The sequence below is a fragment of the Dipteris shenzhenensis genome, chromosome 17 (genome assembly GCF_047967505.1).
Source record: "Dipteris shenzhenensis isolate YYH24624 ecotype China chromosome 17, Dip_SZ_1.0, whole genome shotgun sequence".
In the NCBI taxonomy this organism is placed as follows: Eukaryota; Viridiplantae; Streptophyta; class Polypodiopsida; order Gleicheniales; family Dipteridaceae; genus Dipteris; species Dipteris shenzhenensis.
Genome location: NC_141612.1, coordinates 42,309,178 through 42,326,621, shown reverse-complemented (window position 1 = coordinate 42,326,621; position 17,444 = coordinate 42,309,178). Strand labels below are relative to the sequence as shown.

Genomic DNA, 17,444 nt, shown 5'->3' with positions numbered 1-17,444 from the left:
ACACATGAAAATGTAGCTGTAGGGACAACAATCCAATTGATCTATCAAGAAAAAGAGTTAAACATTGTTGGAGAGTGTGACGTTGTAGATAAAAGGAAGCATCAACAAAAATTTAGGGTGAAGCAAGCTACAAAGATGAGGGTAATGTTATAATTGACACTATTAAGAGACAAAAGAGCAAGAGTTAAACGTTTTTGGAGAGTATGATGCTGCAAATAAAAGGGAGCATCAATAGAAAGCTAGGATGAAGCAAGCTATGGTAGGCAAGGCTAACGTTGGCATGAACAAAGACAAAATATAGCAAATGAGGTTATGCCATTCTTTCATAAATAAATAAATAGAATGGACTCAGTAACTAGAAAGGATATCTTTAAACAAATCTTTTTCATCCCAATGCATTTGCACAATGTTGACAAAGAACTTCAGTTGGGGGGAACAATTGTGTCTAATAGCCAAAACACATTAACCCATGTTAGTAGCCATAGACCCGTGATGAAGTTTTCTTCAAAGGTATACCATGATGATGGTGATCAATGCTGGTGTAGACCACCAAGAATTCAACATTACAAAAGATTCAAAGATTTTGGGTGTCCATAGGAGGCATTTGTGCTCTATCAAATCTTGTTTATTCATTGAAGATCAAGGAATGTCATTACTAATGATGACATAGCAGCACTACATAGGAGGTTCAAGATATTGTGTTTGCATTTTGGACTTAGGAAAGATGGTTTCTATTGTTAAGAAAGATGATTGTGTAAGAGGATAGGCACAAAAAGATACATGGAGCACACTATCCATCTTCTCGAGGAATTTCAGGTCTAGTGCACTCACTACTTTGTAGCATTCATATGAATACGATTAGGTACAACACTACTTTAGACATTGATTGTTCCCCTAAGCATTCTATGATGATAGCCATCATGATGTATATTTTAATCTCAATGGGGAATTTATTTTAATAAAAAACTCACCATGTTTTATTTTGAACACTTTGACAGAGATAGAGATGGAATTTCATATTTGTTTTGTATGTTCTATTTTTTTACATGTTAACAATGACATAGAGAGGGGCCACATCCATGATGTATCTTATAGTGTGGTATTTGATTTTAAAATTTAACTTTTCTCCAAATGTCTTGATCTGCATGTTCTGCTTTTGTTCACGTTGAGAGAGACAATCAAAAACATATTTTCTAGTGCTATCTACTTTCATGATGGCTAGGGCTATGATAAGTGGGTGCTTTGTGACTGCTTTGTGTTGAGTACATGGATGATGACTCTCCCAAGACAATTAAACCACCAAGTGAAACAACTTTTAGATTGCTTTTGGACTATTATCACTAATTAGAGCCATGTTTGGTCCTCTATGCAATCTAAAACTAATGTTAGATTGGTTTTGGACTACTTTGTGACTAATTGGGGACACATTTGGTCCCATAAGCAATAAAGCTTCTAATTGTAGGTGCTTTTTGACTAGGTTTTGAGTACTTGGGGGGAGGATCATTCCCCGGAGCAATGAAACCACAAAGTGAATCTACTTTTTGCTTGGTTTGCTATTGTTTGTGTGACCGTTGAGGCTGATGAGTCCCTCAAGTAGAAAATAACATAAGAGAAAGTTCTTTGTGGATTCTTGTGGCCATGATGAGTCCCCAAGCAATCAACCTATTAATTCTATGTGATTTTAGATTGGTTTGACTTTGCTTTATGATTTCTTGAGAGAGCAACTTGTACTTTCCTTCACTTGAAGTCTACAAGGTATTGTAGAATAATATGCCTTCTAATTTTCATACTACATTTTCATAAATTTATTTTCCAGCTTTCTTTCATTTTCTAGGAAATTTTCTTTGTCGCACCATATGTTGGACAAGGGTGTTGGCTGGTATATGTGCACTAGTATATATCAAATAGTTTGGGAGTTCTCAATATGGTTTAGATCCAGCCACATGGTCAAATCTCAATCTCTTACTTGCCGGTCGAATCCACCCTAAACACTATATTAGGAAATCCTCCCAAGTCCCACTTTCAACTGAGGGGTTAAGATTTAGCCATGGTTAAATCTTATTCCTTGTTTGAAAGTGGGACTTGGGAGATTCCCAAATTCTCTAATATAGTATTCTATTGGGATTGTCACCCATCTTGGATGTACAACAAAAATTTTGCAACTACTAGCATATCCTAGTCTTCCCAAGCCCAAAAGTGGTCTCTAGAAGCTAACTACAGTTGATCCTCTCATAGCAACCATCGTCATACCCATGATGCTACAAGTCCAATTAAAAATATTACACTGTATATGTGTAGGCACTGATGCCATCTTTGGAAGCATCCTTAAATGTCCCCTCTAGATTTTGGACACGCTTGTAAAAGATTTAATGATGAAGTATGGGGTGTGACTCTTTGTAAAAGTGGTATTTCTCCTAGAAATACCACGAGTTCTTGAAGAAAACTGGCTTTGCACCCAAAAAAGGGAAATGGGTTGAGTGCTTACCATGTCCATCCATCTTGAGATCATAGACTCCACGTTAGGAAAACATAATGCAAAGCACCATCTTAGGTTTTGGTTATGTTGTGAGATCCATATGTACACATTGAACCATCAAGCTTCCCAACACAAAAATGCATGTACATCCTCTTGAACAAGAAATGTCATATCAACATCAGACCCTATGCTAAAGTCTCATACCTCTCATGCAACACAAAAATGCTTCTCCATCATTTGGAACTAGAAATGTCACATCGACATTAGGCCCTGTGTGTGTGAGAGAGAGAGAAAGAGAGAGAGAGAGCTCAGAGAGAGAGAGAGAGAGAGAGAGAGAGAGAGAGAGAGAGAGAGAGAGAGTGGCACTATGAGGACTTCACAGGAGGCCTCGCCAATAGATTTATCATGGATGGTATTTGGGAAAGCAAAGAAAGTGAGGAAGGTGCTGTGAAAGTGAATGTTTGAGAAAAACTATAGGTGCAGGAAAGAACATGCGGAAGCTCCAAAAGAATGTGAAGCTAGAGACCTCTTAGATCTTGGGTGATGTCAAAAGATGAGGAAATCACTAGCAACCTTTACACGGTGGTGGAAAGCAAGGAAAGTGAGGAAGGTGCTACTAAAGTGAATGTTTGAGAAAATCAATAGGCACAAGTATGAAAGTTCCACAAGAATGTGAAGCTAGAGACCTCTTAAATCTTTGGTGATGTCAAAAATTACCGGCAACCTCTACACGATGGAAGAGATTAGAGACAACATATTGTTGCTAATGGTCCAAGCAAATAGGACACAATAGCATGTGCCCTAACAGTTATCTTGAAACATCTCTTTGGATCGTGAAGCATGATATCCAAGCTCAAAAAGTAGGTATTTTGCATTTGTTTTGCTACTGCTTCTCTGCAATGATAATCTATTTTTTTGTTGCAAACTAATATACATCATATACGAATTTGATGAATTTGGAGTGGTCGAGCAATCAGTAGAGGAGTATAAACTCCAACATAAAGCTAGTACAAAGATAGAGGACTAGAGTTCATAGAGTCAAAATATAGAAGAATATTAGAGGAGAGATTTGGATTTAGTTAGTTATCACCAACATAATATCTTTTGTTCAACTCGATCCTCTGGTAAGATTTTTGTTTGTGGTAAGGTCAATTCTAAAAGATGCCATTAATCAAAGGCCAGATGTGATGGACATTGTACCTTTGCATTCGAGGTTGAGTCCAACAGATGTTATTGATCAAAGCTAGGAGTGATGGAGATTGCAAATTGGATAGGCTTTGAAGTTTGCAATTTTTTTGATTGTGTACAAAAAGTGGATAAGACAAGATGAAAGGTTGCACATTTTTTGCATTTTTCTGGAGGGGACATGGGCTACTCTCATGCTTCAATTGCTCTCTTGTAGAATGTGGGGCTCTAGCATCCTCACAAGGTCCTAGCTTCACAAGCCCAGCATAAAAATTCTTGCAATGCCTTGCCTAGCACGACGACCAATGGTCGTAAAAATAAAGAAGATACGTGCTTTCCCATTATAGATGGCTAGAAGCTTAACCCCATATTTTGATGACCTTAGCTACTCTCTCACTTCCTAGATCGGCATTCTAGGGCATGAATCTTGCCCTTCTTCATTACCTTTGTATTCTTTGGTGCTCCTACCCCATTGTTTTGTTGTGGAGACATTATGAAATCCAAAGGTGGCTGTTCTTTTCTTCTTTTCAAGTGTATTTTTGGTGATGGTAAGTTGTCTTACAGCTTGGATAGCAGTAGAGGTAGTTTCTTTGCATTGACAATCCTTTTCTTCCCTTGCTCCTCTGTTAAGCTCCCATGTAGATGTCCAATTGGAGCTTCTTAAGTATGGTATTTTTGGTGCTTGGTAGCATGGATAGCATCGACGACAGTTTTCTTTGCATGTGGTGTAGCAGCACACAAGTGGCATTGATAGTTCCTTACATGGCAACCGCGTAAACATATGATTGGCACGTAATCCCCTACAACTATAGATGTAATCAGGGGTGCGTGTAGCTTTTTGTTTGATTTATCTTCTTTGTTTGCATTCAACTAGGCTTGCTCTATTGTTATCTAATCTTTTTGGTAAGTATTTCCACAAGATCATCTATAGCGTTCATTACAGTACAAAAATGTGACTCTTACTTAAAGGTGAAGATGGAGAGATAGAAGAAGATGAAGTCCATTGTTGGAGACTATTTGAGAGGCCTCTTCTGATTCCAATTCTTCTCTAAAGACAACTCGAGCCACCAAAATAAAATCCTTATCTTCAATGTGACACTATAGACCTTGGGTAGTGGTAATCTGTCAGGTCCACAAAATCCTATCATGGATTCCATAGGAACTCAACCTATGTCTGCAAATGTCTTTAAAGAAGGTGAGGGGGGACTTGGCATGCTTGTGGAGGGTACTAGGAGTAGGTAATGGGCATGTGATCATAATGGCAAAGAGGGGCTAGAAGGGCAATTGTGCAAGGCCAGGAAATAGCAAGTCACGTGGAATTTTTTCAACCATTGTGATGAAAGCTTTTTTTTCCCCCAAAAGCCACATTGTGATGAAACCTTGCAAGACTATGATGAAGGATTATATGGCAAAACATCAAAACATCTTCCCTAGCTCGCTAATTCCCCTTGGTTGTTTCTTGGGGCTTTTTGGTGGCATGTTTGTTGCTGAGAGTGCAATGGTTTGGAAGGTGAACTCCTGTGTAGATGTCCAGTTGGAGCTCATTTCCACTAATACAATGCTAAGGAAAAGAGATATCGGCAAGCTTCTCATTTCCTCTCTTCTTCCAATGCACAAGGATACAACATTCAAAAAGTTGGCACTCTCCAAGCCATTGAAAGTGTGGAGGCATAGAAAGAGTTCCCATTAGAAATCCAAAGAATCATTGTTAGTAAGCCCAATGTATCACTAAGTCCAATTTATTCGGAATGCCTTGGGAAAAAAAGAATGAGTTGGTTATCCCTTACTGGACCCCAGGTGTTTTATGAGGGTGAGCCTTCTTCTTGGGCACTCTCAATCCGCCGATAGGTGATAGAGCCCTGCTCTCTTCAGGATGTACCACATATTCCTTTCAGAGCTTCACATGTTTTAGTGGACACCTCTTGGGAGATTTTGGCTAGCATTTCCTCTTGGCACATTTGGAGAGCCAGATGCAAAGAGGCCTTGGATGACACCCAGATACACCCATCACAGGTGTTCACGGGTATTTGGAGTGACACGGTTCACACTTTGATAGCCATATGGGCTAGCATGCAAGGCCCTGCATGGGCAGCCTCTTCTAGGAGGACTATATTTCTTCGAGTTTGGAGGGGTTCTCCCTTTTTCTTAGAGGTTGCTACCGAATTGAGATGGCACTATCAGCCCCAATCCTTTATTTTTGGCTCTTGAGCTTTTCATACATTGCATGGTGCATCCCATATTCCCGTATGGAGCTTGCTCTAATGGTTTTCTTTAATACTTGATAGAAGTCTCCTTTTTGCACCAAAAAAAAAAAAAGAATGAGCAAAGGATGCATGTGATGGGAGGAGCGGGTGGGTCGATGTGGGAGATCAAGATCAAATACTTGATGAGCTTCCTGCTACTCTATGCCATCTAAGACTTGAAAAAGGACAGAGGCAGGTCATTGGAAAACTCACGTAGGGTAGGATTCTTGGAGAAAAGTTAGGCAGTCCACTCTCATATAGTTAAGATGAGCTTTCAGACATATCTTCTCATAGGAACCATGTAACTAGACGTACATAAAATGTGGCAACTAAAATATGTGTAGTGTGTTTTTAAAGAATTATCTCATCATACGGTGGTTTCTTAGAAAGCCTTGATTCTAGGGTATGTTGAGAAATGAGATGGCACATGCATGGATGTACCATGACGGTGTCACACCATGCCATCTAACATTTTTCAATGCATTAAAGCCTATAGTAGCCTAGGAGGATTGAAAGAGGGGATGAGAAATTCACAAATAGACGATGTATGGAGCAAGGTCACACCATCCACTCACAATTAATAAAGAGTGGCTCTGAGTGACATGTTTTTCTAAGAAATATCCTAGTTGATATGTGTGCAACATGTGGGAACTTGGAGGATGCACAGCGGATTGCCACATCGTGATGTGGTTACCTAGATTGCCATCATCTTAGGGTGCACCAAGCAAGATAAGGGTGACCTAGCTTTGGAGGCGTATGTATGTATGTGTGAGAAAAGTGTGCATCCAAATAACCAAACATTTGTTAGTGCATTGGATGCTTGCAGTATCTTGGCAACAATGAAAGATGGTCAGCAACTTGGCCACAAATCCATGATTGTAGGATGCTTAGACAAAGTCATCCACTTCCAAGTAGTAAACTGTGCCAAACTTCAAGATGTATTTGTGGGAAATACTCTGGTGGATATGTACATGAAATGTGGGGACATGGGGGATACATGGAAGATTTTTGATCAATTCCCTATCTTGATGTGTTTTCTTGGTCTGCCATGATCAAAGGGTGTGTCAGCTTTGGATTTGTATGCTCAAATGCAATGAGAACACATTCAACCAAATGCACAAAAACTTCATTGGTACATTGAAGCTTGCAATAGCCTTGCAACATTGGCAGAGGTGAAGCATGTTGATAGGAAGTTTGAAAAAACAAGATATTTGGTGAAAGGTAGAGCCCTCAACTCCAAAGTCTTTAAGAGTGGCTTGGAGTATGCTTTATTTTTGGGAACCACTTTGCTAAACATGTATAATAAATTTCCTCATCACAATTGGGTTCCATGTGTACATGGATCTTAAGACCAAGAAGAAACTAGGGAAGATTTTAGCCTTTATATGAAATGCAAGAGCAAGGTCACACCAAGTAGCTTTACCTTTTTTGCCATCTTGAAAGCTATTGTAACCTAGTAGCTCTAGATGTCGAAAAGGAGGTCCCTTCTCAAATTAGCAAGGTCTCTTTGGTGGACATGTATAATGAATTGCCGAGTCATCTCAATGTGGTCACATGAGTGGATCTTAAGAACAAGAAGAAAGCATGGAGGATTTTAGCCTTTATGCACAAATGCAAGAGCAAGGTTTCACCAAATAGCTTTACCTTTTTTGCCATCTTGAAAGCTGTTGCAACACAACAGCTGTGGATGTAAAAAAGGAGGCCTATTCTCAAATTATCAAGATCTCTTTTGAGACCAATGCTTTCATGGCAAGAAATCTCATTGACATGTATGCTGATTGTGGGAGCATAATTGAATTCCAACAATTTTTTGATGCATCAACCATAACATATATCATACCATGGAATGCACTGTTGCGGGGTATGCCTACTAGGGAAAGAGTAAACTCTAATGACATGTGGTCCTCACTCAGATTTCAAATGCTATTGTATGGTATAACTACATTACATGAATTTCAAATCTTTTGGCATAACTATATTCCAAAGCTTTTACAATCTTCCATCACACACGCATGCACGCACGCACATGCACCCGCGCACGCGCGTGCGCGCGCACACACACACATGGCTTCATTGAGGCAATTCTCAGTGCGATGTGATTAACGAGCAGTGCGTTCTTGGAGATTGGTAAGACTTACCATCTCATGATTGCCAATGTGATGTTAGCATTCAAGGCGTACACTAGCTTGGAGCAAAGGAAGGTGGGAAGAAGCTTGACCACAAATTCATGTTAAGAAAGTGTCTAGAGAAAGGTAGAGTCATGCACTCCCATGTAGTAAAGAGTGTCTTACTCGCAAATATATTTGTGGGATTATTTTGATGTGGGAACATGGAGGATGCATGAAGGGTTTTTAACCAATTTCCCTATACTAATGTGTCTTCCTAGTCTACCCTGATCATGGATTATAGCAAGCAAGATCAGGTTGTGCTGGCATTGGATTTGTAGTTGGATTCAATGGGAAGGCATGCAACTGAAAGCCCAAACATTCATTTGTGTATTGAAGGCTTGCAATAGCCTTGCAACATTGGAATAGGGGAAGAGAGTTGATAGGGAGTTTGAAAAAATTAGATGTTTGGTGAAATGTAGAACCCTCAACTCCAAAGTTTTTAAGATTGGCTTTGAGTTGGATTTATTTGTGGGAACCACTTTGGTGGACATGTATGTGATATGTGGGAGTTGTGTCTTTAATGAATTGCCTCATCGTTATGTGATTACATGGAGTACGATGATCTTGGGGTATGTCAAACAAGAAGATAATGAGGAAGCTTTTAGCCTTTGTGTGCAAATGCAAGAGCAAGATAAGAGGCTTGAGGAGACTAGAGCTATAGCAACATGCAGCCTAATGGTGGAAGAGATGATGAACAAGGGAGAGGAGGGCTCCTTTTATAGAGATTTTGTCACCCTCCTTTACTCATTTACAATTGTTGCATGTAGATTCCTTTCCCCATCAATCACATAAGCTCGTATGTCACCATCCATGTCCTTTTTGGCTACTCTTGCCATGTGTCCCATCAAAAGATGCTCAAGACTCTTAAAATATTGAGAAAGTCAAGAGTCTCCTTACATGGAGTCCATAGGAACCCTCCTATGGAACCCTCTCTTTTTCATATGTCCACATCCTCCTTATTCCACATAGGAACTCTAGAAGGATTCCTCTTCACTCCACACTTCTCCACATGCCTTCCACACGCTTGACATATGATCTCTCTTATATTATTGGAACACATTGAGATGAGCCCATCTCTTTATATGACTGACTTTTCCTATTTTCAAAAAACCCCATAATATCCCATACACAAATAACTCTCACCCCATACCAAGGTATTTATAATTCATACCTATGGTATTTACAATGATCCATTCCACTCATCCTCTCAATCCCATACAATATCTTAGAAAATAGAAATAAGTAAGAGCCACTAGGCTATCACTTGAATTCGGGAGATCCAGAGCTCAAAAATGAAGAATCTGGCCTCTGAGGCCAGGATCTGTCTCTTGCAGGCCATTCAAAAAGATCCTAAGACCCATTTCTCGCGGCTCTTCTAACGTCCATAGAGATGTTTCTCAAAGTATTGGAACATAAGAAGCTTGCAACAGTGAAAGTTTAAGCTGGCTCGAGGGGGACAAACCTTATGCATGTTTCTTCAACGCTATCAGAGACAAAAGGCTCAGAGAGTCGATTTCGGTCATCACAGACGACGAAGTCAATCAAATACATGGTAATAGAGCTATTGCAGACACATTCGCAAGGGCAGCTAAAGAAGATAGCTGGCACGGAGCCTACAAGGCCGGAGAATTACAGTTAGCGCATTGACTCCTTCATCTCCCCTGTACGCAGGAGTATTCTCCCTCACGAGGCCCTTGTTATTCAGCCACCTTTCTTTGAAGGAGAGATCAAGTTCACAGTAATGGGAATGCCAAAGAAGAAAGCGCCGGGGCAAGATGGTTTTCCCGTCAAGTTCTTCCTTTTGGTACACTTGTGGATCCGTTTTTGACTGCTCTACTCAATGCGTGCTATTTAGCAGGAAGTTGGAACTCTACGATCTACCTCCCAGTATGAACACGGGCAACTCATAATAGGCTCCTTCCAAATTAGTGGAGACCACTCTCCATGCTCAACTACACGTACAAGATAATGGCCAAAACAATGGCGAGCAGGAGAAAATAATTATTACCAACTTTAAACCGAAATGATTTCATTCCGGTTCCCTCGAATCCTTGAAATTGTTTTCCCTCTTCAAAGGAATGGATGACTATTACTTTTTCCCCTAAAGCCTTACTGTTTACAGTTTACTGCAATATGAAAAATGGGCCATTCGAGCAAACTCTTCAATCACAACAGATTTTAAAGCTCTCTTCTCTCGTGCCAGTCTCATCTACCTTAAACTCAGAATTTCCGTTGCTGCTTTGCATGGCAATTTACATGTAAACGCATATACACAAACACAAGAGACGAGCCAAAACACACCTAGCAGTACTCATACATTACTCTCCGAACAATCTCCAATCTGCAGACCGCATTTCTTCCCCGGTTCTGTACACAAAACAACAGACGGAGCCCGGGAGCTGCTCCTGAAGATCCGTCTTCACCACCAGAAATATATTTCCATCCTTACGCTGGCGATCTCAGTCCTGAGGATGTCCTCGACGAGAGGTTTGACCGCGCATCCTCGAACTTGTCCATGTCCTCGAACTTCTCCTCCCCCAACAGGCACGTGGGAGTGTAAGCCTCTACAATTGCTGGTATGGATGGCATCTCCTTCACCTCCGTTCGTGCATTGCACAGTGGCACGGCTTTGAAGGGGCGATAGTAGAACTTCTTGCAGATGTAAGCGAAGAACAACGTGATGAAGGGCAGCGGGAGCATGATCGCAGAGAAGACGAATCTCTTCTTAGCTTTGGTGGAGAAATACCCGAACATCGTGAGTTGGGAAACGAACAAAGCAGCCAAGATGCGATTATGTATGTGTGGCCACATCCGCCCGCCGCTCTCAAAGGCTGTCACATATACGTTCAGCAACTGCACACCACACCGGCCTACACGATGAACAGCGCTTGCATCCGGAGAAAGCAGAATTACAACGAGTGAAACAAACATCCGAAGAAAATAACGAACGTGGATATAACTCACCTGATGCCTCATCACGAGCCATGCAAACGCAAAGTAGGCGATACTAAAGGGAAGAATCATGGGAGCGATGATAGCATAACAGAGAGCAATGGTCACCACCAACATGTCGCTGGGCACGATAGTTGCATAGTTGAGAGACCCTGGGTTCCAAGCTTCCCGAAGCTCCTCTTCTGTCTTGCAAAGGAACTTGCGCTTGAAGTGATAAATGAGGAGGGGTACCAAGCGCGAGAGCTCGAAGCCATAGCCCACAAGAAACCTGAAGAAGCACGGGATGAGATGAGCAATTTTTCGTAGCAAATATATTCCATCTTACTATCAAAGACGTACATATGCAAGCCCAAGCTTAGCTACTAAAATTGAGAGTATGTATTGAAATGAATCACGCTTCAGTGGCAGATAACTCTTCCAAGTCTCCCGCACACCCCGCACCCTGCATTATGAGATAGGGATTTACTCATATGCGCACCGCTATTCACATGTCCGTTAATTCCTCATAAGCTTTGCTATTAGGCCGGGTTGCTGTGCAATATGTACACCTACTCCCCAACATCTAGCCCAGCACACAGGCGCATATAACAAGAATGCAAATATGAGAGGAGTTGTCCACTGTTCATTGCATTAATCGACAAACACATTCGGGAGCAGGGGCGCAACTCGCATTAACAAGAAACAATGACAATGGAAACAGCGCAATACGAAAGGACAAACAAACGAGGGAAGGAGCAAAGCCGGAGAGGGGATCCATAAAATAATACCTGAGTGCGACGTAGGTGATGAAGAAGGAGGCCTGGGGAGGGAGAGAGGAAGCGAGGAGGTTGACGATGGAGGGGGGGTGGGCGATGAGGGCACGGAGGATGGAAAGGAGGGTGGTAGCGATGGTGACGCCGAGGAAGACATTGATGACATTAAAGTAGAAGTACTTACTGGAAGCGGAGCGATGGATATCGGAGAGGGAGGGCAATCCCTGGGCACGGGAGAGGCGAAGGAGGAGCCAAGGGAGGAGGGCAAGGAAGGCGATGAGGGCGAGCTGGGGGAGGTAAGCCTGGAGGAGGGAACGGATGAGGGGATGAGAGACGAGGGGTTTAAGGAAGGGGAGTTGGGGCTCCAATTGATCGAGGGTGATGAGGGCGGAGATGAAGGTGATGGGGATCATGTAGAAGCCGATGATGAGGAAGACGACGGAGTAAACGACGGAAGTTCTGATGTGTCGTTCCGACAATCGGAAGGGAAGGTTATGCCAGACGACGGCTCTGGGTTCGGGAGCGTGGTGGACGAGCCATTGGTTGGCGGAAGTGGAGTGGAGGGTTTGGCCGGCGGAGGCGGCGGCTGAGCGGCTATTGAAGAAGGCGAAGGAAGCTGGGTGTTGGTGTTCGGAGAGAGCTCGAGCTCTTGAAGCTTCCCATTGTGTTTGAGCTTCTGTGAGCTTGTGGTTGTAGTAGTCGATGGCGTCCACTTTGGGACCGCAGAGTCCCAACGGACCCTTCCGTCGCTGCGGCCTCTTTCCCGTCTCCTCCTGCTTCACCTCCGCCCTCGCCACATCCCTCCTGTACCTCTCCACCTTCGCCCATAGCTTCTCCACCTGCCTCATCCACATTCCCACCTGCTTCTTATCAGTACTCCCCTCTTGCTTTCCCTCACCACATGTTTCTCAACACTCGTCCCACCCACCCTGCTTCCGTCATTTTATGCTGCCTTTTCCAGAATATGTTTTTTTTTCCCCCCCCCTGTTTAAAGCTCAACAATACAAAATTATCCACACCCACCTTCACGAAAATGAAAACTCACCCTGCAACTTGTTCACCCAAAAACTTGCCTCCAACATTTTCACTCTCGCTGTGAATATATTATCCTCTCTCAAGTTACTCTCTCTATCCTCATTAGCACTAGCAAAATTATCCACACCGGCCTTAACGAAAATGAAAACTCACCCTGCAACTTGTTCACCCAAAAACCTGCTTCCAACATTTTCACTCTCGCTGTGAAATATATTATACTCTCTCAAGTTACTCTCTCTATTCTCATTAGCACTAGCAATTCGGGTGGTTCTGGAGAGATCACTTTGTAGATTCTATTTCTTCCACATCAGAGAATAATTCTCCCGAGTCTGTATCGGTAGTATCGAAGCAGGAAATAGATACTACGGTGTAGACCTATTTACTTCCGGGGAAGTTGAAGTAGGAACAGAATCTCCTAATTGAAAATGAAAATGCTTCCAACATTTTCATTTTCACCTGCAGAAACTTACTCTCTCCATTTTGTAAAAGTGTCGAGCTCTCCATTCTTATCATTTTCATTTTCATTTCCAAATTTAACCATTTTCTTTTTCATTTCCTCACATGTGCAAAATGTAACATTTTCATTTTCACTTTTAAAAACAAAAAATTGTATATTCTAAAGAAAAACCTTCTAATAACCCAAAGTTTTGAGCTTAATTACTTTTGTCAAAACTTTTGACCCAAATTTTTGAACAAAAACCTTCAAAATCAACGCAAGTTTTTAGCTCAAAACTTTAGACTATATTAGTAACCCACCTTGAGTGTATTTTTAAACCTGCATTGAAATATACAACCGTTCTTTGCCGGCCCCAAATGTTTTTTTTTAACGGCCCCCAAATGTTTCAAAACCAACCTTTAGTCGAGTGTAGCGAAATGTTAAACCAATAAAAGAAGAAACTTCACTTCATGGAAAAAGATGCTTTCTGTATAAGCTGCGAACTGAAAGACACCCATAATATAAACAATTCAAGATCCCAAAACCAGTTGTATTAGAGTGTTTTATAATTTTAAAAAACTCATGGAAAACGTTTTTTAAAATAAAAAAGTGGCCGAGTTATAACTCATCAATCCCACCATTACTTTTCTTGAACTTTAACGTGCTTCACTAATTTGCTCTTACATCTTGCATTAGCGCTTTTTATAAGCAAACATTACCTAGCAAGCTTTCCTTCCGTCTCCTATGTTGTACAACACACTAATCAGTAATTAGTTCGTCACAGCAATGAAGCTCCTTAAGGATTCATAACAGTGCTCGTTTGGGCATCAATATCCTCTAATTGACAGTTAGCCTTTCAAGATTCATCCCTCCATCGGTAGGCTCTATATCCCTTTCCTCAAACAGCGCTACCTTCATTTAGTATTTCTAGTCACCCAGCAGTCAATTCAGTAGCCTCAGAGCTGTTCGCTTCTGCAGTTGCCCCTTCGTCAATCAATTGGTTTGTTAGTCTCTCTTATGTACAGCGCTTGCAATTTGCAAATTAATCGTGACTGCGATCTGCACACGATGTCAGGAATCTGTGTAGCAACCTGTTCATAAATCCTAATCTTGAAGAGCAATTGATGCTAACCTTTAAGAGCAACTGAATTGTGCAGTGTGAACAATCGCACTAGACACATTCCTGCGAATCTTGAAACCTGCCTCCTCTAATTTGGAGAATGGAACCTCATAAAGCAAATTGTAAACATAGCAGGAAAGCAACCATAGCCACCATCAATCTCTTCATCAATCACTTACAAAACAGGGCTTCGAAAGGAAGAGGAGGAGAATGACATTTTGAGTTGGACATTCAACACCTCACCTTCCTTACGTCCACCACCACCAGGTTCTGCACATACGTCTCCGGGTGTAACTTCCGGAAGAAAGCTTCCACCTCCTCTGCATAGCTGCCACTGATAGGACGCGGGATGTCGCGCACCATCACCGTGAAGTGCTCCGGCTTAGCCCTGGGCGACGATTGGTCGCGCGCTCGAAGCTTTATCACATGCGGGTAGCTTCGCCATAAAACGTAATAAGTGCACACCGACAACCAGTATGCTCCGATAACGAATGCCCATATGCGACTGCTCTCCGTCTGTATGGATCGATCGGAGAATATATAGGTGAACACGCACGAAACACAGAATTCTCAAGCGCGCTCTCCACAAAAGCCCAACGCAGAAAACTTACTCGGATGTTGCCCATGGCAAGATTATCAAATGCCGAGAAGTTCTGAGAATGAATCGCCGCACTTATATAGTTGTTCTTATCGGTTGCACTGACCGCCAAAAGCACGGGTAAACTGTAGCAGGCAGTGTAAACAAGAATCGCAAGCACTGCCCAAACCGAATGTAAGTTGCATGCCAAAATCATCCGGAAAGAAAGAAAATAAAGTCATGCAAGAAACAACGCTTCTTCGCTATCAAACCTAGGTTGCATCGCCTGAATTTCAATCATACACCCAGCTTCCAACACGGTTCATCCCAGGCAAAAGTATGTCCGGAACTTTAATTTATAATCTCCAAAGCTGAAAACCAGTTTCATCCTTCCCTAACAATTGGCAACACAGAATCTGTAGCACCGAAATTTATACTTACTAGAGCTCAGGAAGACCATGTAGACAGCTGCATCAATTCCCGCCATGGCAATCACATCATCCTCGGTAGCTTGCCAAACTTCTTTGATCCAGTTGAAGGGACCCCGCTTGTCCGTATTCTCGGGAGGCCCCAATCCTTTCACGATTCTGTTAGGATAGTAAACCACATAATTCACAGGCTTACGGGAGAGCCATGTGTAGAGGAGGACCAACACGACGAATATCACAAAGGAAGTGACGAGGGAGGTGATAAAGGCAGAGATATCCATAATGTTCAAAGATCAGCGAGTGAAACACTTCAGAATGCGCTGATCTGCATCGACGCCGGGCGTGGCTTGTAGTCCTGCGTCTCTCCGAGCACCCGTTTAGCTCCGTCGCGGCAATTGCCACGATTTCAAGCTGCTATTTATGGCTACGTCGTGGTATCCCGGAAACCGCGATGGTGGCAAGCTATTTTCTCGCTCGCTGCGTTTGAGCTCGAGCTGCGGGATCTCCCGTCCGCTGTTCTACACAACTGCTGCAAGCGGTGCGGTTGGAGCTGGGATTAGCGTCAGGGATGATGAGAGTGGATGGGGAAAGAGAGAATGGGAGGCAGGGATGGAGGGGAGGAAAGCAAGATCGATGAGCTGGGAAGCTGTGGAGATGGTGCGAGGAGTGGGTGTTGTGATGGGAAATGGAAAAAGGTGGAAGAAGGCTTTGAACCAAAGACAGACTGTTGGCTTTGTCGGGACGACGATGGCATTTGCACGTATCTCATTTGCATTTCAGTTCTTCCCATTTTTAGAAGTTGGAACCTTCCACTTCCACTCACAAACCAATCCATGGTACAGTAGGGTTCACTAACAAGATGAATGCTCACAAATCATTCATAAGGCCTGCCTGAGATGTGGAGCGTGGAAAAGATGGCGGAAAGGGGTGTGTGTGTGTGAGTGAGAGAGAGATAGGGGAGAGAGAGAGAGAGGGGGGAGAGAGAGAGAATAGGAGGATTGTAAGAGGACCAAACTTATTCCTATTCATATCATTTCATTCGATACAATTCGGAGGATCGCCATTTATAGGGAAAAGAGAGAAAGAGGGGATTTTGTGCATCAGAATATGTCCAAATCTGGGAGAGAATTTTTGGAAATGAAAAATGTTAATTTCACTTGCTACCTTTGAGGTAGCCCAAAACGAAAAGCGTAGGGTAGAGGGAAAAACGTCTCTTCTCTTATCATATTAGGCCTGCAATTGATAGAGGGTTCCATGTAGTTTTCAGCATGGGTGCACATCACCTTCTCTAACTTCTCAAAAACTTCCATGATCCGATTTTTTGAAAACTCGGGGGAAAGAAAGGAGCCTTTACCTCTCTAACAAACAAGGTGATAGCCAAGGAAGTCTAGCTCTTTGATAGGAATTTCACAAATCAAAGTTTCCCATGTTTACATTTTCTTGATTAGCACCAGACCTAGTGGCTCATTATATTGGTGCATGAGCGAATAGATTGGGGGCCCACGATTTGTTCATTGGGCACCTCCTCCCATATTGACCCTTTTACCTTGAATGGAAGAATCTTTAGATTGTTTAGCAAATGGAGGGTCACACATCAAAAATCTCACCTCCCACACGACTCTATCCTATAAAAGGTCCAAGCGTAGAGACTACATCTTAACTCCCACACACCTACAAATTTCAACAAAAATAAAGTTGGTTCATTTGGATGCAATTAATACATTGGCCTTAATTTCATGCATGCCTAGAAATAAAGTGAAAATTTGAGATTTTCCAAGCCTTCATATACTTAATGGACAAGAGAGCTCACAACTTCGCTTACAAGCATGTCTTCATTTTCGAAAGGCCTTTCTTCTCAACCTTCAATAAATAACTGGTACTACATATATACGTGTGTGCCTCTATGTGTGTGTGTAGTATGTTCTCATGACTCTCCCTGTGATCTCCCTGGATGTACTTTCAAAAGTGTTAAATAAGAAACGAATAATTCATGTAGTACTAAAAGCTCAGTACTTTGTCTGGTATGACATGAAATGTTTTTTACTTGCCCTAGGTCTAGACTCTAGATTTAC

General features: G+C 42.2%; 1 protein-coding gene across 1 annotated transcript; it reads right to left on the bottom strand.

Annotated features, from left to right (window-relative positions):
- Nucleotides 1-10,166: 10,166 nt before the first annotated feature.
- On the bottom strand, nt 10,167-16,071 carry LOC147892146 (CSC1-like protein ERD4). The gene is made up of 6 exons (XM_087389031.1): nt 15,386-16,071; nt 14,979-15,124; nt 14,611-14,883; nt 11,792-12,615; nt 11,037-11,292; nt 10,167-10,925 (listed from the first exon to the last, which is right to left on the bottom strand). The coding sequence occupies exons 1-6, from the start codon at nt 15,651-15,653 to the stop codon at nt 10,518-10,520; spliced, it is 2,175 nt and encodes a 724-aa protein (XP_087245157.1). The 5' UTR covers nt 15,654-16,071; the 3' UTR covers nt 10,167-10,517.
- Nucleotides 16,072-17,444: the final 1,373 nt, after the last annotated feature.